The sequence below is a fragment of the Vanessa cardui genome, chromosome 30 (genome assembly GCF_905220365.1).
Source record: "Vanessa cardui chromosome 30, ilVanCard2.1, whole genome shotgun sequence".
NCBI lineage: Eukaryota > Metazoa > Arthropoda > Insecta > Lepidoptera > Nymphalidae > Vanessa > Vanessa cardui.
Genome location: NC_061152.1, coordinates 5,151,527 through 5,179,033, shown reverse-complemented (window position 1 = coordinate 5,179,033; position 27,507 = coordinate 5,151,527). Strand labels below are relative to the sequence as shown.

General features: G+C 35.0%; 1 protein-coding gene across 3 annotated transcripts; it reads left to right on the top strand.

Annotated features, from left to right (window-relative positions):
- The first annotated feature begins 1,141 nt into the window (after positions 1-1,141).
- LOC124542181 (zinc finger protein 37-like) lies at positions 1,142-26,143 on the top strand. Of its 3 annotated transcripts, none has more exons than XM_047120121.1 (17): positions 1,142-1,560; positions 5,714-5,858; positions 7,653-7,757; positions 8,677-8,796; positions 9,845-9,958; positions 10,496-10,546; positions 16,088-16,176; positions 16,885-16,969; positions 17,606-17,677; positions 18,646-18,749; positions 19,870-19,984; positions 20,577-20,693; positions 22,018-22,156; positions 22,578-22,775; positions 23,280-23,408; positions 24,454-24,769; positions 24,852-26,143. In XM_047120121.1, exons 2-17 carry the CDS (start codon positions 5,732-5,734, stop codon positions 24,927-24,929), a joined length of 1,959 nt encoding a protein of 652 aa, XP_046976077.1. In that variant the 5' UTR covers positions 1,142-1,560; positions 5,714-5,731; the 3' UTR covers positions 24,930-26,143. The 3 variants fall into 3 exon arrangements, with proteins under 3 accessions (XP_046976077.1, XP_046976078.1, XP_046976079.1); XM_047120122.1 differs by having other exon boundaries at positions 10,499-10,546; positions 24,852-26,142; XM_047120123.1 differs by having other exon boundaries at positions 18,658-18,749; positions 24,852-26,142.
- The last annotated feature ends 1,364 nt before the right edge of the window (positions 26,144-27,507 follow it).

The following is a 27,507-nucleotide window of genomic DNA, read 5'->3' as shown; positions in this document are numbered from 1 at the left end:
GTTTTAATTATATTGACATTACAAAACAAATAATATCTCAAAACAATTAACTGTGACTAAACACTAACGTCTTATTATTATAATTCAAAAGCACTGAAGCATATTAATTAATTACCGTATTTTTTTGAGACAAAAAATGTCATATTAAGTAATAATAAAAAAATATCTGTATTTATTTTCATTAAAATGTAATTTAACAAGAATTTAAATCAAAATATTATATATATCTTAAGTCATTATAATATAACTACATAACATTTAGGGTATTGGATTCGATTCTAATTAGACAATCATAAAATTAAATTTAAAAAAAATGGCTTATATTTCACGGTATAAACACTACATAATTAGTTATATACTTCTGTAATACTTAACACGTAATTAATAACACTATTACACAACATTGACGAAACCCACTTAAAAATTTATATGCTATCCATATGAACATGCGAAAATGCAATAATTATTTTATTAAAAAGTATCAACAAGAAAGTTTTTAATGTAATATAAAACGTTTTACGACATATTACATTGCTGAATACAAATAATGTAAACAAGTAACCAAGGTGAAGTCGTACAAAAGAAATAACCTCGCCTAGTACCGATAAAACGTACAGTCTTATCAAACTAAGTAATAACACAACTACAAATGCCACCTCAGCGATCAACCTACCTACCTATATCTACAATTTTTCAATACTGCTTGTTCTCAGTTCCTCCGTCTCACTTAACCCACACCCAAGATAATGTTGCTAATAAAACAAGAAAATAATATTTTCCATGATTATTTTATCATTTCAAATACTAGACATATTAATTTTGTTTATTTTTATTGTGCATTAAAAAAATATAATCAATATATTTCATTCGTAAAAGTTAAATTTCTTTGTTTTCAGTATAACGCTAACGAATTAAAAACTCTTCTATCTGTCCTACTTAATCGAAGTGCCATTGTGATCTGTTTAAGTATACATTGCAAATTGAACTTTATTACAATGTATCACAGTTCAAAATTGATAACATAATAATTAGTGACTTGCGCTGTTTTTAAGAAATACATTGTGAATAAAAAGTTACAATATAATTTAGTGGTGTTATACAATATGTTGCCATAACAAAAATAATTTTGTCTTTTTCACTCTTCTTATAGGCAGTAGCATCACCTTCTTGCTAAAGCAATGGACGTTGAGTTAGTTTATAGGTTTTACGAATTTTGTTTATATCTTCGATAATCGCGCTCGTAAACTTTTGAAACCACTTTCAAAATCAATATCATAGATCAATAATGTAGTGCGTGTATTTATAAGTGATCGAAATCGTGTGTTTTACGTGTACGCTGTTGCCTTAACTTTTCACCATTTCTGTGTTTAACAATTGATTAACTCAAAGCACTGTTGTATTTTCAAACGTTTTTTATTGTTATTAAATCACATTTACACTGTTTTAATTAAGTTTAAATTACATTATAAGTGTGTGGTAGACGTTTCTGTGCAAGTTTTACATTGTTTAAGTGGTGTATTACCTTTTATATTGTAGTAGTCAAAATGGTTTCTTATTCTGGTAAGTTAATGACATTTTTTACAGCTTTTCCAAGTTACGATAAGAGATATAATTACAAATTATGTTACGAATAACGATAAGTTTATATTAATACAATTTGAATTGGAATTTTATGAAAATTTAATGTTGAAATATTCTTTATATCTATCCTAGCTATTGTTGAATCTTGTTTGAAAAATTTTATTAAGTTTTTCATTTACTTTCAAAGACCTTAATATATTGTAACATAACTCTTAAATAGTACAATGTGATGATATACGAAATGTGATATTTAAAACTGTATCAACAAGCACATTAGGTATTTAATGTACCTATACAATTTTATAAATAACATACTTACTTGTAATTTTTTTGTCTAATAAATTGGAACATCTTTATGATTTGTACACCAATAAACTTTCTTATTTATTTGTACAGTAGTTTTAAAATATTAAAAAAAAAATATCTGAGTTAGTAATTTAATTGCATTTATTATCTCAATAAATTCATTATAAACAAAAAGTAAAAACAACATAATAAATAACCCACTAGATATTTCATCACACAATTTGACATGTATCTTTTTTTAATTAACTCAGATTGAGAAAGCAAAGATACTTGAACATAAGTACTCACATATAAACCATATTATTTATGAAATCCTTTTATAAAACATTTAAAACCAATTTAAAGATTTGGATCTCTGAATGTGGATTTCTATTTAAATTTTAACATAAATAATAACAAACACATGACAATATTTTTCAAATTAAACATTAAGATTACTAACACATATATAATATTTTGTAATAATTAAAATTATTAATTAGTTTTGCTTTTCCATAATAACAATACATTATAATAGTTATTATTTTTTATTCATCACCAAAACATAAAAAAAATTATAAGTGGTTTTATTGCATATAGAATAAACTTCAATTCTTCCCCTGTTTTAATAAAATAGACAAATCTTACATGCAATAATCTATACTCAAATTGTTTGTCCTAAAACTTAATTCACTCAACTAAACTGAGCGCCTCTTGTACATCTTTCATCTAACGATGTATATGTGATTTATTTACTGGTGTAAAATAAAGAGTATTTTGATTTGATTAAACTGACTCTTGAAATTGAAATTTGGAATATGGCACAATGTAACACACAAAATTCTTGTAAGCAACTATCTGATATAATTCAAGTTCCATGTATTTTATATAGCGTGAGGATGCAAAGTAGCTCAGCTTTTGAAAATTATCTCAGGTTAGAAGCTTAGACCCTATTCCAATTTGCGTTGCTTTGTCGTATGTTGGTGAAATGGTGCAGAATAGACTATATTAAGACTCATATGTGTTTCTTGCGATGTTCCTAAAAGCATTAGCTCTGTGGATAGTACAGATAGATAGGTAACTATGTAAATGACTTGGTTTTAATTTTATTTCCCATCTCCAATTTATTTTAATGCTATATTTTAATTAATATGAATTCATGAATAAAAAAAATTTAAAGATACAATTTATTATTGTTTATTCCTAATTGTGCCCTTAAAGAATGTAACATCTTTTCCCAAGTTCAGCAACACATGGTCAATGTAGAGAATGGTAAATATATCTATTACCAACTACAGCCTATGTTACTGTGTTGCCAATTTAAAATGCTGAAATATTTATTTCAATGCAATAGAGCAATATCTGTATTGTTATTTACTTATTTTATATGTGAGTAAGCCAGTGTAATTAACACACAAATCTTCACAAGTTAAAACAAAAACTAAAGTTCTCTGTTAAATATTGATTGTTATATGGCACACAATCTATTTTAACAGAACTTCTAAGAAAAAAAACTTATGTATATATACCTAATTGTATTTTTTATTTCTCTTTGTAACTATTGTCTATTAAAGAAAAAATTAAATAAATGAAAAGAGAGGAGAGTTCCTCCATTCATTCTCATTGGAATCTTTTTAATGTATTTTCCTCATATTTATTTACATGCTATGTAGTAGAGTATAAATAAATAAATAAATTTGTCTCAGACATTATCATTAACTTACTATAATTTAACAAGGGCTTAGTTTTTTAACTGTGTATGTGTTTGAATGAAACCTATCTATAAAAATTAATGAAAAATACTGTGCATTACTCTGTTTAGTTAAAACATTATGTGCCAATAGATGGCGCTAAATATAAATATTGAGTTATATCACACTGATATTTTAAAGAAGTAAGTTTGTTAGTTCTGTAGTTGAGCAAATGTTATCTTATTTATTAACATGTTCTTTATTGATAGAAGAAAGGCAAAGTATCTTAAATGAGTGTTCACTCGGAATTCTTCTACGTAAAGTAATAAGGGTTCCATAAACTATTATTATGTAGAATGTTCAGATGCTACAATAAACTGCCTCACTTACCCTTCAAACTGGAACACGACAATATTAAGTATAGCTTGCCGATGCATATAATTACTTGAATTTATACACTTATAAATTTAATAACTATATTTTGAAAATATATATGTATCCTTTGAAGTCAAATATTCTTTATTATCTTTACTATTTCCCTTGTATTCTATCATGTATGACAGCATTTTATTAATTTATTTAATTAGCTATAGTAGTATTTTAAATGCATACATTCTGACAGTACACGAAAATACTCCACATCTCTTCATGTCTCATCATAACAGTTGACTAAATGCTATACTCCTCTGACAAGGGATATTAAGAATATTCTCCCTTCCGATGAACATATTAAAGAGTCTGAGAAATGTTATGGTACAAATTATTAGTTCTTCCGTGTGCATTTACTCATATTAAGTTTTAAATATATCATAGTAATTATTTTTATATTGGACTGTAAATTTTAGTGATTTTTTTAAGACTATTGTGTTGTCTCACCAAATTGAATTATGAAATTAAAATTGTGTTGAGGAAATAATTATGCTATGATTTTCTTGACAGTTTATTTTAAAATATAATATAGTTGCTGCTGGGCTAAGGCCTACTTACAGGTTGGCAGAAACATATGTGACAGAATTTCATTCTATAAAACACATGTAGGTTTCCTTACGAAATTTACCTTTACTGTCGAGTGAGAGATGAGTTATAAATACAAGTAAGGAATTTCAGTAGTCTTTGTCAGGGTTTGAACTTGCAATTATCAGTTAATATGCATGTCTTCTATCCACTGGGCCATAATGGCAATGTGATTGGCGGTGGGGATGCTGCAACATTTCCTCTGGTGAATTGTAGTTATAAATCTAAGGATGAAAAGTGAAAGATTACCGAAACCAGTAAAACATATTACTAGTAGTTAGAGCCCATGAATAACAGAAGTGAAGTTCTATGTCAAAAATTTTTATTTTGAAAAATATTATTTTTTCCCATTAATAAACAAATATCCAAGATATTACATTATTATTGTAATAACAGTTATGATATTTTTACAGTTCACCACTATAGGCAATAAATTTAAAATGGATATTTAATATACTACACAGCTAGAAATATAAGGTTTACTTTATATTTTCGTTCATAGCTAACATAGTAGGCCATTACAAATATCTGTTATGTCTATTATTAAAATAAAATATTTAAACTACATGTTTACACTAAGAGATCTATCGTGTGCCTGTAGTTACACTGGCTCACTCACCTGTTATACTGGTTAAAATATATCGCCAAACTACTAAATAGCGATTTACAATTAAACAAAACATGCTATATCATGCGTGAATTTATACTTTAAATAAAAAAAAATTCTGACTTCGGACTGCGGCGCCACCTACCGGGTTTAATCTAAATCACCCATGGAATGAATACAATTTATAAATACACGATGAAAAATAAATTAGTAATTCGCGTTCGCGTTCGAAACGAAATGAAAAACTATTACTGCGTTCCCGCCAATTTTTACGTCACATTGCATCGCACAGATAGTAAATAATATAATAGAAATCAAAGTATTGACGTTTAATAAAAAAAATGTTTTGATTTGTTTCATTTAGTTATGAGAAGGAACGGTTCACAATAACTTGGTGTCATGAAATTGTTAATATATATTTTATACTTAGGCACAAAGTCCGGCGGACAAATTTTTTTTTTATTTTTTTTATTAAGCTCTTGTTTTCTTGTGTTGTTTTTGAATAATGTTTTAATATTAGATTATTATTTTTCAGCATAAACAACACTGAATCATGGCATTGTGTGAAGGTCAGCTTGATTCTGTATTGCAAATAAACGGTAACGAGACCCCTGACAAACCGAATACCCAGGATAAGAAGAGAATGGAGCCAAACGGAGATATCTATGGATTGGACAAAGGTATTTAATCTGTTGTACGTATTTTTTTTTTAATAGTCGAAGATCGCTCAGTCTAATCCAGATAAGTACCAGATTTGTTTTTTTTTTAAATAATTATTCTCGTAGTTGTCAATGGTTTTAAAATGAGGCGCAAATTCGGCCTTACATGGAGTACTGCTCTAACCTCTGGGCGGGTGCTCCCCAGTACCAGCTCCTTCCATTTGACTGCATCCCAAGTAGAGCGACTCGAGTTATCGACGATCAAGCCCTTTCCGATCTACTTGATCCTTTGGCTTTGCGTAGAGATGTTGGATCACTCTGCATCTTCTACCGAATTTTTCACGGAAAAGTTCCGAGGAATTGTTCGGATTAATCCCGGCTTGAATTTCACCTTCGGACATCTCGTCAAAATTCTAAGATTCACCCGCACCACCTTGATGTCCGAAAATCCACAACAGCGCAATTTCTTAGACATTTTCTGCCTCTCACAACCACTTTGTGGAACCAGCTATCGCCGGCGGTTTTTTCGAACCGATACGACACGGGTACCCTCAAGAAAAGAGCGTACTCCTTTTTTAAAGGCCGGTAACGCACCTGCAAGCCCCCTGGTGTTGCAGATGTCCATGGGCGGTGGTAGTCACTTTCCATCAGGTGAGCCTCCTGATCGTTTGCCACATATGACATAAAAAAAAATGAACCGCCTGTCTTGGGAAACCCTGGGAAATGTTTGCGTTTGCCTACTGCATAAGAAATACGTATAATTTTCTTATGATTACAATGATATATATCAAAGCAAGCGTCGTGACGTTTGCCGGCACGACGCACGAGTTGGTTTCCCCCGAGTTTACGCGACAATAGATTTTACAAACTTAAATTGAAAACAACAAACAATAACAACATCAACGGCCTGTAAATTTCCCACTGCTGGGCTAAGGCCGCCTCTCCCTTTGAAGAGACGGTTTTTGGAACATATTCGAACACGCCGTTCCAATGCTGGTTGATGGAATACACATGTGGCAGAATTTCTATGAAATTAGACACATGCAGTTGTCCTCACGAGATGAGTTATGAACAAATTAAGCACACGAATATTTAGTGGTGCTTGTCTGCGTTTTAACCTGCAATCATCGATTGAAATGCACGCGTTCTAACCACTGATCCATCTCAGAGCAATTGAAAAATCGTGTTGTTTTTAATAAAATTTTATTTATCAATTAATTACTTAAATTGTGTTTAGTATATATTTATACAATTTAAGTCGGTGCCAAGGCCGATGTGTTTAGTTTCGCAATTGAATCAGCTATATTAATTAATAATCGAATGTAATTATGATTTAATAATTACAAATTATTATTATGTAATCGAATGATGAAATTAAATGAAAAATATATCGAGTAATAAAATCGATATGCGTAATGGTTGAATGTTTTTTTTTTTTTTTTTTAATTAAAATACGTATGCAGACCATGTTACGGATGACCAACGACTTCGATGGTGAAATGATTACAAATACAAATATAAATATTAAATATAAAATATTGGACAACATCACATACATACTCTGATCCCAATGTGAGTAGCTAAAGCACTTGTGTTGTGGAAAATCAGAAGTATCGACGGTACAAACACCCAGACCCGACACACCATAGAAAATAAATGAACTTTTTCTGCACCGAATCGGAGTGGAGTACCCATGAAAACCGGGGTACGCAATACTCGACCACGGAGGTCGTCAAAATCTTTGATTTTCGAAGTATTGTCTGATGTGTAGTCACTCGAAATATTCGATTTAATTTGTCTTTTCCTAATTTACAGTACCACCGCTACCGTTGAGCGTGGACTACCGTTCGCCGTTGTCTCACTTCGTACCGCCCGCCGTCGAGTTGTACGCAGCCAGACACAAACCGGAAATAAATGTCGGTAAGTATACAATGACATAAGTGAATGTATTGATTTTTTTCATTATTTGCATATTGGTTACGTTTGTAGTTAGGTGATTTATTTATTTCCCGGGAATCCCCGAACTCGTATTGAGCTTATTGGTGTAGAGTCTGTTCCAATGGCAGGAGCAGTTGAGATGATCAAACTTTTAAGTAAGACGTTTTATGCGATTTGCTAATAGTTCTGCTTTATTACGCACGACAAACAGTTATCAATAAATATGTCATATTTATGTACAATATAATTCTACTTAACTAATTACATGTTTTATTTTTTAAACGCCGTAAATGATTAGCGGCTTTCATTTTACAAGCGTGTAGTGTTTACACGCAATGACAACCATCAGTACTGATGGCTTTCCTTTAAGAAGGATTATTATTATTTAGAAGTTGTGTCAGTTGAAAAAAAATGTTTCCATGTCATATACCAAAGTGGCGCCATCTTTTGTTTCTGAAACGAAGTTCTTTATCGCGATAGAAATGGTCACGTTATAAAAAAAAATGCGTCCTCCAGGCGCCCCTCTATCTCTTTCTCTGTATGTCTGTCCCTTTCTATAGTATAAGATTTGATATATTTTACGTAATTCTTTTTGACGTGACAACGTCTTATAAATTGGTTTGCCGGGTGACACTTCAAGAAACTGCGTTACGCTCCGCTCACGTTATGCGCTCACAATGAGAGCGAGTGAGAGGCACGCGTGCCTTCCACTCGGGCATGGTTAGCCCGCCTAAGAGCGAGAGAGACAGACAATTAGAATTATTTTACCACTCAAAGTCGTTGTCACGTAAAACTTTCGCCCGTATACCGACTTTTCAGGCACCCAAATTTTTTTTTTTCTTATTTTATGATTTCGCTTAATTATTTTTGCATGCCCTTTAGTTGAGTTTTCTTTATTTAGCGCCCGTCATAACTGAAACGCCGCCGCCGATGAAGAGGAAGCGTGGGCGGCCGAGGATCGACAAAACGAGCCCGGAATACTTGGCCAACTTGGCCGCGAGGAAACAGGCCAGGGAAATGGGTATGTCTTGTAGTTTTTGCGGTATGACTTGGCCGAGATTGGGAATTGGCCGAGATTGGTATGTTTGGTTGTGAGGGTTACTCGGTTTAGATTTTTATGACTTGGCCAAATTTGAAGTTGGTTAAGATTGGTGTGTTTGGTTGTAGGGATAGTTCTATATGGTTTGAGAAGAATAGACTTTTTGGCAATACGAAATATAAATAAAAATTTTAACAAAAAGAAAAACCGACTTCAAACAATACGGTATTTCAAATAAATTAATATGCACTAAAAAGTAAAAATATAATTACGTATTCAAAATATTTCCTTAAAAATTTATATGAAACATTCATTTTACTTAGGAGACCTCTTAAATCATATTTAATCCTTAACTCATTTTGTCCAAATTGCGTTTTCGCGCGCTTTTTAAATATGTAATTTTTATTTTAATATAAAGAACTTTTACTAATCTAGTAAACCTGAATAATATAAAATGGATTTTAAAAAGTGGTCAAGATTGGCCAAGCATGTGTTGGTTATGGGGATAGCTTTGGAGCCAAGTTTTGAGATGTATATTTAAGCTTAGCAGTATCTTCTTTTTGACAGTTTTGATTAAAATTGATATAGTTTACAATATTATTTTGTGACTTAAATTATACAGCATCAAAATGATTGATGAATAAATTGTGATGCACGAAACTCTCTATCTCAATAATTTGAGTTTCGTGCGTGTGTCAAATATCAAGAGCTGAGATGGCCGCGTGGTTAGAACGCATGCATCTTAACCGATGATTGCTGGTTCAAACCCAGGCAAGCAATACTGAATATTCATGTGCTTAATTTGTGTTTATAATCCATCTCGTGCTCGGCGGTGAAGGAAAACATCTTGAGGAAATCTGCATGTGTCTAATTTCATAGAAATTCTGCCACATGTCTATTCTACAATGCCACATTGGAAAAGCGTGGTGGAATATGTTCAAAAATCACCTCAAAGGGAGAGGAGGCAAGCCCAGCAGTGGGAAATTTACAGGCTGTTGTTGTAGTGTTAAATATAAGTTTAAATTTTCAGCGGCTGTCATGAACAATCGCCCGGACTCGGGGGGTGAGAAACGCAAGCGTGGAAGGCCTCGCGTCGATAAGACCAGCCCTGAGTATCTGGCGAGGAAGCGTGCTCGAGAGATCGGTGAGTTATCGCGGCCCACTGTTGGGATAACGTGGACAATTTGCCTTTGAAGATGGTAGAGTCGGTATAGTTTAATTTCTGGCCCAAGGGACAATATATTTCATACAAAGTATATTTGTAGAAGTCTAGATGGTTATTTTTGTTGTTATTTTACTTACTTATCTGTGGTGAATAAAAACAACGCGAGGAAATCTGTGGTATATTTACAGTCTAGAAATAAAGTTGTATTATGTATGTTAAAATTTTTGACAATGAACGATCATTGTCAAAAATTTTAACATCAGTTGAGAAAGTAAAATCTTTAAATTGAAAAGAACAGGTTAAAAAATAAAAATTATCAGTGTTCCTTTACTATATTCTCCATGTATTATATACAAAAAACTTCCACTCTAATCACTTGTATCTATTAAAAAAAGATAGGGATAGGGACAGACATGGGTAAGCGACTTTTTGTTTTACTACGTAAATTTCCAAATGAAACGATACCTTTAATGTCCAGTGTATATGAGATGTCTAATCAAAGTGCCTTGTTCCCAGAAGCAATGGACAAGAAGGCAAAGAAGGAATACAGGAGGCGTGCGACCGGTGGTAAGTTAATTTAATACGGTTATAATATCAAGAGCGGTCATATAGATTACAATAATTAGTATTTTATTTTAAGAACGAAATTGTGTTGCTGACGGTACTCGCTCAATTTATTTACTAACTAAAAATTCTATATGATTATATTGTTAATTTATAAAGGGAAGGGTTAAATTGTGATTATATTTATATATATATATATATTTTTATAAATTATATATATAGAAAGGGGAAAGGGTGTTTTATATGTGTAGTGTAATCTCATAGAAGTGAATTTTAATATCGTAATATAATTCTTAACGTTGAAATATCGAATAGTGGTTTAATAAATAATTTGTAGTCTCGATTCTTTACATTCGATCTATAAGACATTAATTATAATTTGACATTTGAGAAAAATGGCGTCGTATTACATTAATTTAAATTATTTTATGCTTTGAGTTTTCATCGTGTAATAGTTTATTAGTAAACGGTGGGTTTAATGATGTCCGTTTTAAACATCGATATATTTTTTATAATATCTGCCTTCTGGATTAAGAAGGTTTTTTATATATACTCAGAATAAAGGTGTTTTTTGGTACATACATTTGTCTCGTAGAGGCCGTATTTGCTTCCATACATTATTAAGTAAGATGTAAATCAAATTGACTGTCAAATCATTTCAAATTAAGAAATTTAACTGTACGAAAACGGCATAATGTAATAAAAGGCATATGTTATATTGAACAATCGATATATATTCATAGTTTATGTTCTGAATAACAAAAGTAACAGTTATTGACATATAATCATTTAATACTGAAAGAATATCATTCTAAAGGTCGAATATTTTGTACATTAACGTTCTATTAAACAAAGTGACAGTATTACGTACCGTTAGCAAAACATTTATTGTTATATATTTTTAAAATTGGTTTATGCTGAGTTAGTCTAGTATATATCAGTATGGGAATAGTGGAATCAACGCGACGGCTCAACGATGCAAAGAGTTAAATTGACATTTTATAATGTTTGATGTAATGTTACTAGTGATGGGTAATTTGAACTCTTTTGTTTCAAATATGGCGGCTATATAGGTGTTGTATTACACAATTAAATGAAATTAGTCATAGCGTTATAATGTAATTGTAGGATTTTTTACAAACTATATGAAATACGTTTTTAAAAATATTAAAACTCCATTATAGTCATCATAGTTGTAAAGTTATTAGGGCCTCTGACCAATATCTGATATAATCTGATATTGACTTGCTAAGTATTCTGAATATTTGGCAAGCTAATATTAAAATATGTTGCTATTCTTGCGTTTCGGTCACCTGTCAGTCTGTCAAGATTATTGATAAGGAACAAACGTAAACAGTTGCCATATACAAATAACGACGCAGATAAATAGAAAAACGTATTGCTTAATTTTTATTAAACTATTTAAAGTACTTAAATTATACTCTATATAGGCAGTACGTGGCTGCTCCAACGACAAGAGGACAAATGAAAAATAAACAACATTTCACTTCGATTTGAATTATCATTGGTCGAAGGCTTGAATAATCTGTGGTATACTTCTATAGTCCTAGTCCTAGTATAGCGACCACAGCTTTGTTAGAGAAAAGTTGAGGGGATAGATTAAAAATAATTTTAATTTAAACGATCAGGTCAGGACTTTAATATTTTTTGATTAAAACCGGAATAGTAATAATTATTTTTATTTAAATAATATTATTTTGTAATCTGTAAGGAATGAGGCCAGTAGTTTTTGTTAAGTTTCTGGTCGGTTCTTTGTAGAATCTACAATTTCATTTACAGAACTGATATAAGGATATTACTAGTTAGATATAAATTATTTACATCTGTTGTTATATATAGTTTTGTTATACATATATATTTGACATGAATTTCTGTTTACATGGCTAGCGAAAATCGTGAAATCTACAAATGGTATGACGACGCGCGTTAAAAAAGTACAAACGAATAAATTAAACGTTAGAAAGACTACACAAAAGATAGCCGTAAGGAAGGCGGGAGATAAAAAGATCGTTGTACGAAGGAATATTAAATTTATAAAACGAAAAGGTAAAAGAATATGCATGATACGAACGATTATTTACTATTTTAGTTTTTTTTTCATTATTTTGGTGTCGGTACTTTGAGAGAGTCTGCATGGTAGTGAATATTTTTTTACTTTTTTTGTTATTGGACGGACGTATGCTTTGATAGCCAGTCTGTGTAGTGATTACTTGTTCTAGTGCCAAACTGTGTTATGATTTGAAGGATAAGTGCCAATGTAACTACAGGCATAAGTGACATAATAGTTATGTCCAAAAGATTGGTAGTTCATTGATAAAGGGTTAATATTTCTGATGTTCGGATATTTACAATCAGTAAAATATACGTTAGACGTCGATAATATTGCTCTTTACATTGAGAATTTTAAATTAATCTTTAAACCTATAGTATATTTTAATTACGAAAAGTACGGTCGGCGAATGTTTAAAGTCTTTGTCTATCTATACTAATAAAATAGGAGCTATTTGTAGTGCGACACAACTTAGATGTAGCATCGGCAAAATTCGTAAAACCGATCACATCCTAATTTAGTACGCTATCCCAAATTATCAATATTTATTTCTCATGTGAATATGATCTTTACACAAACGTAACTTGTAATATCATATGACCTAATATATTCGTCAATTTGACACGTCGATGTACATGCACTGACGAGAGAATCTATAGCGACGAATAGCGTCGAATGGCGCGATAGGGAGCTATTTCTATTGGTTGTGTAAATCGGCAGTAATCGGTTTTATTTTCATTTCATTGCATTTTCCGATGCTACATCTAATTTGTGTCGTACTATACATATATACATAAAACTTGTGCCACAAGAAAATTTTAGTATATAATATTGTTATATAAATAAATGAGATTCAGTTTCACCACGTGACAAGAATTTGTTCTACTTAGGTATTCAAATATTACGGTCTTTTTCGTATTATGTAAATCGAAAATAATAATAGTCAAACAGTTATGCTCCAAGTTTAGTTAGTTCGAACTTTTAAAATAGATGGCGCTAGTAGTATTGTTTTTTTTTAAACGCGCTGTGTATTTGTTATTTGTGAATTGAGTATGAAATCATTTAGCTTAAGATATTATATTTCTTTTTGGCTTTTATTAATGCCAAGAGGGCACAGATTGTTTCGCCAATGTCACGCGCGATAAAATAATAATTAAATTAAATATGAATGATAGTGACGTTTTGGCGAGTTAGTTCTACGCTTTCAAACTAGGTGGCGTTAGTTGTACTTTAAATCGCGCTATCGTCTTGTTATTTGCAAATGTACTAATCGTGTCTTAACAGATTGTGAAGTTGCCATCAGAAGGGTCTTAACTGACTCGACTGAACAGCGAGTGATGATACCGGATATGAATCTTGTGATTATAATCCACTCGCTTGTGTCTCAACTATCGCAGAGGCACTTGTCGATTTACTGACGCTGTTTTTGGGCCATTTCATTCATAACAAAACAAAGCCAATAGTAGTTTCTGACTGTAACGTTCATGATACGTTTCAGATTCTATACGGATCTATTTTCGTTACGTCAGAATAGGAATCGATAGTGGATACCTAAATCTCTTACCCCTTGGAGACGCAAATGTATTTCATTGATAAACAAGTGATTAATGCTCCGATGCAAAAAAAAAAAAAATATAAAGATTAACTAAATAAGTATACGTCCATTCAATAAATCGAAAAAAATCTTAAATTTTTAGACCACATTGACGTATTATCTTTGCCAATAAAAAAAACAAATAAAAAAAACTTGTCGATTACAAATTGCCTGAATTATCGTAGAAGTACATATTTAGATTTCAATGTTACAAAAGCATGGTAGCTTAGGTAGTTAAATTATATAATAGTGTTATATTTTATATTTATAGCTTAAGATTTTTGCTATAAAAATGTTCATAATTTACCTAATAGTAAGAAATGTTTTATTTCGATTTAAATATTTAATATATGTTATATCACGTAACATAATTATAATCGGTTTCAAGCCAGAATACAGTACTTTAAGGGTAAAAAACTTCTTTTCACAAAGTTACGAATAAAGAAATATATAGTACGACACAACTTAGATGTAGCATCGGCAAATTCAATAAAACCGATCACTGCCGATTTACATAACCAATAGAAACAGTAACAGCTCCTTATCGCGCCGTTCGACGCTATTCGTCGCTATAGATTCTCGCGTCAGTTCAACCCGAGACAGCGTGTATGTGAATCTAAAGATTGTTTTTGCTTGATCCTCCTCAGATTGTATTAGGCTGGATAAATGTTTAAATATATCAGCTGTTTTACTGTAGATTCTATTTGTAGATGTTAGTATAAGATTATTGTTGAATTTCTTGGCGGGATGTTCTGTCAAACGGCGTGAGTCAGTGTAACTACAGGCATAAGCGACCTAACATCTTATTTCTTTGTTTTCTAATCAGTCTTGACATCAAGCAGCTTAAAAATAAAATATAGACCGTAGATGACACAAAATATTAGGGCATTTGTACCAGTATGGCGGTTCTTCAGGGGTCCAATTGCGTAGGGTAAGAAGAAAAATAATGGTCATAGCGCTAGAACCGGCGCCCCAATAGCGTGGGCGTTAATCGAACGCGACGGAAAAATAACGAGTGTCGAACGATTTGTTCCACAAAAATGCTTGTATTTTCAGGTAGTCGAAAAAAAAGAAGTAGGCGGTAGCGTAATGAAATGAAATGACATGTTTTTGTTTCAGACAACTATGATCCATAAAATTGTTAGTAAATAGGAAATAATTTAAAAACACATATCTATGTTAGTAGCTATACAATCATAAATAATTTAAGACTAAAAAGGACGCAGTCCTCTGTGCCATTTGGCCGATCAGCCCCCACACACAGTCTCCGCTGTTGGCAATTTCGCGCAGTTCACTGTGGCTGCTGCCACGCACATTGTTTAGCAATGAAGCGGTCTTCTTCCGAACAATTGCATCAAAGCTGTCCACATTGGCCAGCGCAAACATCGCTGATGCGCTATAGAAGCGAGGCAGCCACAACAGTGCTCTGAACGCATTGTTATATCGTGTACGCAGGGCACTGTAGGTCTTTTTAGTATACTTCTTGGATGTGGCTTACAGCCCATCATACCGACATGAATAGATTAATTTAAATAAAACAATTCAACCCTTTGTACTAGGCCAATTTTTGCATAAAAAACCGCCATTCTCGTACAAATGACCTAATATTTTGTGTCATCATCTCCTGGTCTATTACGTCTTATCCAACAAAATCAAATAGGTCATATGAATTATGATAACTTCAAAATGGGCGCTATTCATTAGAATTCGATTTTTGAAAGTTTAAAATTCGAATTAAATAAAAGTCAATTCTATATTAAATATCGCTTTAAATTAGGTATGGTATAGTTAAAACTATATTCGTCTCCTTTACTCCAAAGCAACATCAATGATGTCAGAAAGAGATGGATAATTTAGCGAGATGTTATGTGTGCTGTAGATTCGGCTGCATCGTCGTCAGCGGGCGAGACGACGCCTCGTATCAAGAGGAAGTACACGAAACGGACTCCCAATACGAGCAAGGATTCGGTGAGTGAGGGTACAAATGTTCGCTGAACTCAGGAGCAGGAAAAGGGTAAACATATCATAATAACGTATAACGCTCTACGTGGTGCCAAAGCCCATTTGGGTAGGTACCATCAAATCATCAGATATTCTAACGCCAAACAGCAATTCCTAAAGTTCTTCAGTAACTACAGGCACAAGGGACATAACGTCTTAGTTTCCAAGGTTGGTGGTGCATTGTTAATGCAGGCAATGTTTAATATTTCTTACAGTGCCATTGTCTATGAACGCGCTGGTAGCCCATCATCCTTGACGGACGAAAATCGTATAAAAAAGGCCCTCAAAGATTTTTTCAGTTATCTTTTCAATAAATGGCCTGTGCTCCAACGACACGTTTTGTCCTCAAAATTATTCTGTTCTCGAGATAAGTGTAATCAAGCAGACAAATAGACTCTTCAGCGTTATATAAATGATATTAAAATTTAAAGTTGATGATAAGTAGTATTCATAATTGTAAGGAAGACCTTTACTAGAGGTCCTACCCAGTAACAAGGAGGATCTATACTAGAGTTTCTACAGTAAGTATGTTTTGCAAAACGGCTGGCAGGCTGGCTGTATGTGAGTAGCTGAAGTAAGACCAAAGTGTCGTGCATTTGGAGAGGTTATGTCCAGCAGTGGACAAATATGGGCTGATAATGATGATGATGAAGTATGTTTTCCTAATTTTTCCAGACGCCGAGTTCTGATCGTGTGAAAGGCAAAAGAGGGAGACCGAGGAAGACTGATCAGCTTGCTTCCAAGCAACCGGACCAGCCGAGTAAGAATATTTTCCGTTTACGACTAAAAGTTCTCCTGACTAACTTTCAGGAAGATTATTGTATTGGTAACCCTTTGGTCCCTATTGTCAATTTAATATAGTGCCAATTCTTATCGAAATAAATCCAATTCAAACCATGTAAATACTGACTACTTAGTATTATGTGCAGCATTTGTACTCCTTAAAAAATAAAGCGTTACTTCGTAAGGCTTTATTCAATATTGAATTCTTTAGTAAATACTCCTACAAATGTGATCTCAATAGAAATGGGTACATGATTGTGTAAACATTGGGGTCATAAAATGCAATGCATTATCGATTGGAAGATCGTTTTAAGCTGTACAATACTGTAGTACATTATTTTGACCTATCTCGTAGGGTTCAGCAAGCGTTTGCAAATTAAGCGCAAAAAAAAGTGTTTATTTACGACATTACTTTTGAAACTTCAAAAGCATCAGTTTCTCTACTATACTGTGCATGTATTATACATATAAACCTTCTTCTCCAATCGATCTATCTATTAAAAATCCTGCATCAAAATCTGTTGTGTAATTTCAAAGATCTAAGCATACATAGGGACAGACTTTGCGACTTTGTTTTATACTATGTAACGATGATAATATTTTTCTTTGACAGAGATCCGCGTGAGAAGCAACCTGATGCCCACAAATACGGAGCCGATAACGGTGGACAGTGACGATGATTTGGGTAAAAGTTTCATCATTTAATGTATATCTTTAATTATTGTAGACGTTTTAATGTATCGTTAAAAGTGTTATAGTATTGCGACTTTCGTGGTCGAGTTTTTCACAACACCGGCTTTTCATGGGTACGCCACTCCAAGGTTCCGGATTCGATTCCCGGCCGCGTCGATGTAGTTTTATGTTTTGTCTTGGGTATGGGTGTTTGTGGTACCGTCGTTACTTCTGATTTTCCATAACACAAGTGCTTTAGCTACTTACATTGGGATCAGAGTAATGTATGTGATGTTGTCCAATATTTGTTATATAGTAAGTAATTTTCTCACAGCTGGGTTAATGTTTGGAATTTAAACTACATTGCTTTGTTGATTAGATATATCCTCACGATGTTTTCCGTTACCGCCGATTAGTGTGTCAATTCACGTTCCTGATAATGTCTTATCGATGGACGAAACTCTCAAGAAGAGCTAAGAGTGTGGTTAGTTGTTCCGTTCTGTATTGCTAAATAATATTATAGCGATTAATATTATGTATGCCGCAGTTTCTAGACAAGACTTATTTGTTTTTCGAACGTAACATTGTCAAATATAATTTTGTTGATAAGCGACACTTAAAACATTTTTTTTTATGTATTAATATTGACCCATCCCGGCTTCCCACGGGTGCAATACTGATACTAAATATACTACAGAATTTGTTTATTTAAGACATCACATCAGAAACTTCTAAAATTGACAGTGTTTCTCTACTATATTGTCCATGTATTATACACAAAAATCTCCCTCTCGAATCACTCTATCTATTAATAAAACCGCGTCAACATTAATTGCGTAGTTTTAAAGATTTAAGTTTATGAAGGGACATAGGGGCAGAGAAAGCGACTTTGTTTTATACTATGTTTTATTACTGACATGTTTGTTTATTTAACAGGTAAATAGATAAACTTACGATTATTTTTTTGTAATAATAATTTAGGTTTTTCTTCAGGATCACCGAGCCAGGCGTCCGATTCGCTCAGCTTGGACGAGAATCTGCGAGCTCTGAGGCATATACATGAAAAGTACGCGAATATCGATAAGGTATATACAGGTTTTGGAATTCTCTCATGCCAATTTAGGTCATAACCTTCGAGTGTGTGGGCACTGCCCATGTCTTCGGCGAATCAAAAAAATCAAAATCAAAATAAACTTTATTCAATCGTCATTTAACAATTAAGTGAAGCTACCACCGGTACGGAAAGTAGATTCTACTGAGAAGGACCGTCAAGAAACTCAGTAGTTAGTCTTTTACGAAATTTAAAAATACAGTCATATCAGTTAATTACAATTATATATGTATGTGTGTAATGTATCCTGCCTGGAATTTAAATATTAACTCCACACTTTTTTATCATCTATAAAATCTTGTATCGAATAATCTGCCTTTTTTACCGATGTATTTTTTTTACAAACGCTGAACATCAATACTAAACTGTGTTTCGGTTTGTTTGAGACACAATTGATCATATTCCGTCTGGATTTGATCACAACACCTATTCTCTAGAGTCAAGCCAATAGCATGGACATTTTAGTGTTATCTATTTTAGTATCTTATCCAGCTAGAGGAAATTTAGGCGCGGGATTAACAGCTTTACGTGTTGTCTGAGGATTGAGTGAAAGCTAGTTCACTCCAAGGTTATTGACAGTTTTGGACTTCTGAAAATTTTGGGTATTGGTTCCAAAAATTGGGTTTAGAAGATAGTGTTAAAGATGCTTCAACGGCGCTTGAACAATTCTCCGATTATGGTAATGAGGGAACACACCCCTAGCTATAATCTCCTGGCTGACAAAATCAAAATAAACTTAATTCAAGTGGGCTCTTACAAGCACTTTTGAATCCTCAATTAACAATTAGTGAAGCTACCACCGGTTCGGAAAGTAGACACTACCGAGAAGAACCGGCAAGAAACTCTGTAGTTACTCTTTTCAACATTTAAAAATACAAAGTCATGTTAGGTAATACAATTATTTAAATTAATGTATCCTGCTTGGAAGTCAACAGGTACTAACTCCACGCTTTTTTTTATCATAAAATCTTGTATCGAGTAATATGCCTTGCAAAGTTAAAAATGTCTGCAGATTCCTCGTATCTGAGAAAAGCCCCCCTATTTTGAGTTTGCTGTTCGTTATGGCGTTATTTGTACCCATCATCGTTCCACAGGATGATTTATACGAGGCACATTTACTCGCCGCGAACTTCAAGAAACCACCGATGGATCAAGTCCAGCGGCTGGCGAGGGACGAGGATGAAGTGCTTTCCATACGGAGTTCTGAAGGTATGATAACATCCCGCTAGGTTAAGTTCTAGAAGAGTCAGTTACGTAATATATAAGGTATGGTGAAATTTCGATTAATACGTGAATCGAAATGGGTGGTCAGTGTAGTAACTCGCTTTAAGTTTTATGTCGCGTTGGTGATGAAAAAATTCGTGAGGATACCTGTCAGATGAAATTCTGTCACGCTTGCCTTTTATTATTGGAGATTTGTGGAATAATTTGTAAATTTGGCCTGAAAATAGCAAACAGCTTGAACTCAGTCGAGATGGCCGCGTGGTTAGAACGCGTGCATCTTAACCGATGATTACGGGTTCGAACCCAGCCAAGCACCACTTTATATATGTGCTAAATTTGTCTTTATAATTCATCTCGTGCTCAGCGGTAAAGGAAAACATCGTTAGGAAACCTGCATGTGTCTAATTTCATCGAAATTCTGCCACATGTGCATTCTACCAACCCGCATTGGAACAGCGTGGTGGAATATGTTCCAAACCCTCTCCTTAATGGCAGAGGAGGCCTTTAGCCCAGCAGTGGGAATTTATAGGCTGTTACTTTACTTATATATATATATGTATATGTATTTTGATAACAGGTTGTCCGTCGGTTAAGGAGTTGGATATGAGAGCCGAGAAGTTAGATGACAGTTCGAATAGCGGATCCGGAAGCAGTAGTTCGGCCTCGTCTGTCGATGGGGACGCGAAAGACGCAGGTATGGAAAATTACCAACTTTTTATATATACCAATGGTGAAAGTCAAACCTTACTTATAAATATTCTATGAGATTGGCTGATGCCTCTGTTAAATTATGCACTACAAACAGTTCTTCATTAATATATCTCTATTTACTAGCGACCCAGAATGTATGCAATAGATGTACTACAGAGTTTGTTTATTTACGACGTCACATTTGAAACTTATGAAATTATTAGTGTTTCTTTACTGTATAGTCCGTGTATTATATACTAAACTTTCATTTTAGACCGGGAGATGATAATGACAAAATATTTGGTCATATGGCGGTTCTTCAGGGGTCTAATCATGTAAAGGCAAAAAGGAAAATGATGGTCGTAGCGCTCGTACCGGCGGCCCAATCACGTAGACTTTAATCGAATGCGTCGGAAAAATAGAGAGTGTCGAACGATTTGTTCCACAAAAATACTTGTATTTTCAGATAGTCGAAAAAAAGAAGTAGGCGGTAGCGTAATGCCATACTTCTCGGGTGTGGCTTACAGCCCGCCATACCGACGCGAATACATTAATTTTAATAAAACAATTCAACCATTTGTACCAGGCTAATTTTTGCATAGCTAATTATCGTCGAGTAGCCATTCACGAAAATCACCTTGCCATACTTTTCCGAGAGTTACCAATGGCCGCCATACCACTGCAAAGGAGTAATTTTTTTTTATCGCCAAACGGATTGTACCACCCTGAAACTTTTTTTAACAGTTCCCTGTATGGTCATAAATAGAAGTCTGGTAATGTCTGGTAATGCATAATAACCTGTGGCAGGCGGCGAATGTGAACAATATTTTTTCAAAATCGTAAGATTTTATTCGTAATTCAAACGATTTGTACCAGTATGGCGCCGCTTCGAGCGCTATGACCATCATTTTTCTTTTTGCCTTTACGTATTTAGACCCCTGAAGAACCGCCATACTGGTACAAATGACCAAATATTTTGTCATTATCATCTCCTGGTCTATTTCGAATCACTTTATTTATTAAAAAAAAAAATACCGCATCAAAACCGTTGCGTAGTGTTAAAGATTTAAGCATACATAGGGATATAAGGACAGAGAAAGCGACTTGGTATTATACTACGTAGTGATAATACAATACTATTACACTTTCATTTGTATACACTACTTTTTACGTTCAAGGTCAAAGTTTTGTTTTGTTGATGCTCCTTCTGCCAGTTTAATTGTCTATAAACAAAATGAATTACATTAAGTAAATTTTGTATTATAATATTATGAAATTGACGTCAATTTAAACAATTTTTGAATGGTTTATTTTAACTTTGCCTCTAGGTAGTTCCAGTTCATCCTCGTCTTCGTCCTCATCGGATAGTTCGAGCTCGTCTGATAGTTCTGACAGTGACAGCGATGATGAGGGGAAACCGGAAGACGAGAACAGCCAGCCATCTGTGAATAATCTCGAAGATGACAGGTGAGAAGAGATACCGCCTCCTTCTTACAACAAACAACAACAACAGCGTGTAAATTCCCACTGCTGGGCTCAAGGCCTCCTCTCCCTTTGAGGAGAAGGTTTGGAACATATCCCACCACGCTGTTCCAATGCGGGTGGGATACATATGTGGCAGAATTTCTATGAAATTTGTCACATGCAGATTTCCTCACGATGTTTTCCTTCACCGCTGAACACGAGATGAATTATAAAGACAAATTAAGCACATGAATCAGCGATGCTTGCCTGGGTTTGAACCCGCAATCATCGGTTAAGATGCACGCGTTCTAACCACTGGGCCATCTCGACTCCCTTCTTACTATAATTAAAATAGGGGTAAAAATGTTTTTTTCATAAAATGTACAGCTTAACTCGGCTATTATGAATTGTGTTATTTTTTCAGATCGTTCGGGGCATGGTCCTACAGCCTCCAGTCCGGTACAAACACCGATTCCGAGTCAGATTCCGATCCTGAACGGTCCGGTCCGGTCGAACCGGTACCGGCTCAGGATGAAATAAGCGAGTCTGAAAACGAATCGGCTGATAAAAGCTTTCAATGTCACCTGTGCAGGAAATGGTATTCGACTCGGGTTACCCTCAAGTAAGTTAAACACCATAACTACTAAGTCACAGAGGTGTTTTTAGCTAGCGACTCGTTCCGGCTTTCTCCGGGTTCCATGCTGATAATACGACACGTCGATTTACATGCGCTTGCTGTCTCGGGTTGAACTGACGCGAGAATCTATAGCGACGAATAGCGTCGAACGGCGCGATAGGGAGCTGTTTCTGTTGGTTGTGTCAATCTACATTTGCCGATGCTACATCTAAGTTGTGTCGTACTATAACTGATTTAATTTTACATAGAAAAATAAATAACTACGAAATATTCTAGTGAAGTTATTAATTGCGGGATATTTACCATGTTTTCACGAGTCTCGTGAACAAGACATTCGTATATAATGTCGAAATATCGAGCTCCACCGAATAAAAATAAAAAAAAACATGGTAAATATCCCGAAATTAATAACCTTAGTAATAAAAAAAACCGTGTTAATTTAAAATCTTATATTCTAGTGAAGTGATTCATATGTGTTTTTTTCTACAGAATACACAGACGCGTTCATCAGAACAAGGGCGGCGGCAATTCGCGTTCTCGTACGCGGTCGTCGGACCGATACGAGTGCGACTGCTGCAACGAGACGTTCAATCGTCGGGAGAAACTCTGGGAGCATAAGTGAGTGATCCAAGCCCGGTCTACTGAGAAGACCGCGGTCTACTGAGAAGACCACGGTCTACTGAGAAGACCACGGTCTACTGAGAAGACCACGGTCTACTGAGAAGACCACGGTCTACTGAGAAGACCACGGTCTACTGAGAAGACCACGGTCTACTGAGAAGACCACGGTCTATTGAGAAGATCACGGTCTACTGAAAAGACTGTCAACTAGTAATTAAGTTGACAGTCTATTAAATATACTACGACTTATTGCATTACTGCTGTTGTTGGTATTTCGAGTAGACTTGCGTCTATTGATGAGATTTGATAATATACATTTTTTTAATTGAACCATCGATAAGGTCTAGTTATGGGTGATATCCGAAGTTTGTTACATCGGTTATGTAACGGATATTTGGATTAAATATCGATTTTGACATTCGATTTCAGATATCGCCCTGTCATTGTTTCACAGATGGGTTACTTTAAAGTTAAAGAGAGATAGGGCGAATATTTCATGAGTTTAATGTTATCGTACTTTGGTTGCGTTGACGTAACAGAACGATATTCAAAGTTGTTAAGATGCGGTGAAATCGGTTACTCGTCAGCATCAAATCGATGACATCTAAAATGATAGTGATGATAGTGTAAGCCGACTTTTGCCCAAGATATGTTCTGACGACATCCGTTCTTGATTAGCTTCGATATTTACTTCGATTTTATTCGATTTACTTGGTGGTAGGGCTTTGTGCAAGTCCGTCTAGGTAGGTACCACCCACTCATCAGTTATTCTACCGCGAAATAACAGTACTCAGTATTGTTGTGTTCCGGTTTGAAGGGTGAGTGAGCCAGTGTAACTACAGGCACAATGGACATAACATCTTAGTTCCCAAGGTTGGTGGCACATTGACGATGTAAAGAATAGTTAATATTTCTTACAGCGTCATTGTCTATGGGCGGTGGTGACGCCAACCTATAACATAAAAATATCGGACACATGCCTCATAAGGTCACTCCACGTTGAGAACAAAGGGTCCACTGACGTCATCGGAACGCGTTTCAGGGCGGAGGTGCACCGGGGCTCGATGACGGTCCGCTGTGAGGTGTGCCGCAAGTGCTTCGAGGACGACGCTGAACTTGCGGCGCACGACCGCACGCACACCGCCGACGAGCGCGCCGGGAGATGCACTGACTGCGGCGCATCGTTCGCGCGCTACGAGCAGCTGCGTCGACACCGCGCGCATGCGCACGCGCACGCGCAACCGCCGCGCCTGCCACACGCCTGCCAGCAGTGCGGGAAGCGCTTCTCGCACGCGCACTCGCTAACGCGGCACATGCACAACCACGCAAAACAGCTCTACCGCTGCGTCGTCTGCAAGGTCGGTCGGGGGGCCGTGCGGGGTGACGGGGAGAGGGGGGGGGGTAATGAAATGGACGATGATTGGACGTTCTGTTTTTCAGGCTTCCTTCGCCCGTGCCGACCAACTCGCCCAGCACCTGAACAGCCACCTCGCGAACTACAAGCGTCTGAAACAATAATGCACACTTGGCGTCTTGGCGCCGCGTTTGAAACGATCGTTTATTAGCCGCGACACGAGTGACGGGAGAGTTAGCGAGAGTTCGAGGCGTTCGGCTTGGATCGGTGTCGCGTGGGGTCTGACGTTCGGATACGACTAACTTACGAGTGACTGTTGCGTTGTGTTACGGTTGAACTGTCTACGCGCTACGCGCTACGTGGCGTAGCGCTGTGTAGCTTTGCGTAGCGTCTGCCTTTCTATTTATAGAATAATGTAAAAGAAAATTAACAAATTCATGTTTTTTTCGTACTTTTTTTTTGTTGACAGTTTGTACAGATTGTATAGAACGTAAAGTAAATAATAATTTAACCCAAAGTCGAATAGTGCACGGACGGTAGTCGATAGATTTATATATATAAATATATATACATATATTAGAGTATGGGTGTCTGTCACGCGTCATGTTTCAAATCGTATACTAAGTGATGTCTGTATGAAATCGATTTTCGTCACTGTGTAATGAATTAATTTAATACAATCTTTAGTGGAACCTTTAAAATTATTAGCACTTGTACGATATTGCCTTACGCGGATCACGTCACGACAACGACCGATTACGCCCGAACGTAGCCGAGTGCGACCGAGGCGTGGTCCGCGTAAGATCCCGATTGTAATATATGTAATAGGAGAATAAGTGTATTTTCGCGATCACAGAATTCGTAAGTAGTGTGCTCGGGAACGTGCGAGAGAGACGGGCGATCGGTGTGTGTCGTCGTCCTTTTTTCGCTCGCTCGCTATAGTCGACAAAGTGAGGGCCCTCGTGTGACGTCATGCGACACGCATAACGTCACCGTGTAGAAAGAGAGCACTCTCGCGAGTGAGACAGCAATAGAATGTTCGAGCGGTACGCTTGTTTTTTTTTTTATAGATTTAACGCCTTCGAATCATTTTAAAAGGAACTATTCTGTATATATAAATAGTCAATTACGAATTTGAATCTAGAATGTTAATTTTTTGATGTTTTTATTTGTTTTTAAGTTTAAAAAATGAATTCGATGTCTTTTATAATTGAACGGCTGATTGTCTCACAGTAGCTAGCTAATTGAATAGTTTTGATAGAAGACAATATTATGTATAAGCGAACGTCTGGGTGTTCGAACGCGGCGACGGGGATGTGCAAGTTACATTACACAGACATACACACAATCTAATTATATTATATTAATATAGAGTTTTATTTAGAATGTCTTTTATTTAACCAGAGTTTACCCTTTCGCAAAAAAGCACCACTGAATATTCATCTGCTTTATTTGTGTTTATAATTAATCTCGTGCTCGGTGAAAGAAAACATGGTGAGAAAACCTGCATGTGTCTTTTTTCATAAAGGTTCTGACTCACGTGTATACCACCAACCCGCATTGCTTGGTGTAATGTTCCAAACCTTCTCAAAGAGAGAGGAGGCCTAAGCCCAGCAGTGGGAAATTTACAGGCTGCTGTTGTTATATTTGTGTGTGTAAATAAACTGTTAATACTAAGTACGCCCACTAATAAGTAGTACTGGTGTGTATCCTGCGAAACTTCGCGTTTATTCAAAATATGTTATAGGTATTTAGAAACCTATGAGAGGTTTTTTTTAAGTCATTTCATTGTAAACTGCAAGTCACTCTTCGGGCGCCAAAATTATGAAACCAAATATATGACATTAGTTCAGCTAGAATTGTTCATTTTTGTTCGTATATTGCCTTAGTACTGCTCTCTAATCGGCTAATAACTTTTCCGTCCTCTTAAATGAATTCTTTGATAAATTGCAGCCATTTATAGTACAATAGGCTATTTGACAATGCGAAAAATTAATTGTGAATTATTGTAATCAGTGTATATTATGAGTTTAAAAATGGTTATTTACTAACGAAAGTTGAAAATAATACTACATTTATTCAAAAATCCATAATTAAAAATGCATTTTTTCATACGTTTATCACGGGACACAAAACGCTCCTGATTGGCCGGGCTTATGAAGTCACTTTCTTGTAAACTTTGCTTTTCTACTATATGTACCACAGATTAAAATACAGGACAGTGACGTCACCGACCTTTAATGTGATATTTTTCGGACACAACTTTTACTGGGTAAGGAACCCAACTTCAAACAACAACCTCTACTAAATAATATAAAATTGATCTTAAAAACATCCAATGACATAACGCCGTATTGGAGGCTAGGGTTACTCTCTAACAATATATAAATAATCTAAGAAAAAATATATTTCAGCATGGCAACTATAAATTATGTTGTCAACATTTTACTGTTCCTGTTGGACAAAAAACCTGTCTTACACTGTAGTTTTAGTTGTAGGCTTAGTTTATACGAAATTTCATCAAAACTGCAGTTGTTTGGTCGCGAAAGACAATCGGACAAACAGACGGACAAAAGCGGATCTTTATTTTTGAGTTTTGAGATTTAATAGTGTTTCAAGAGGGAGGTATATATATATAATACATGGACAATATAGTAGAGAAACACAAATTTAGGAATTCGTAATGTGATGTTATAAATTACCACGTTTTTTGCGCTTACTTGGCAAACGCTTGCTGAATCC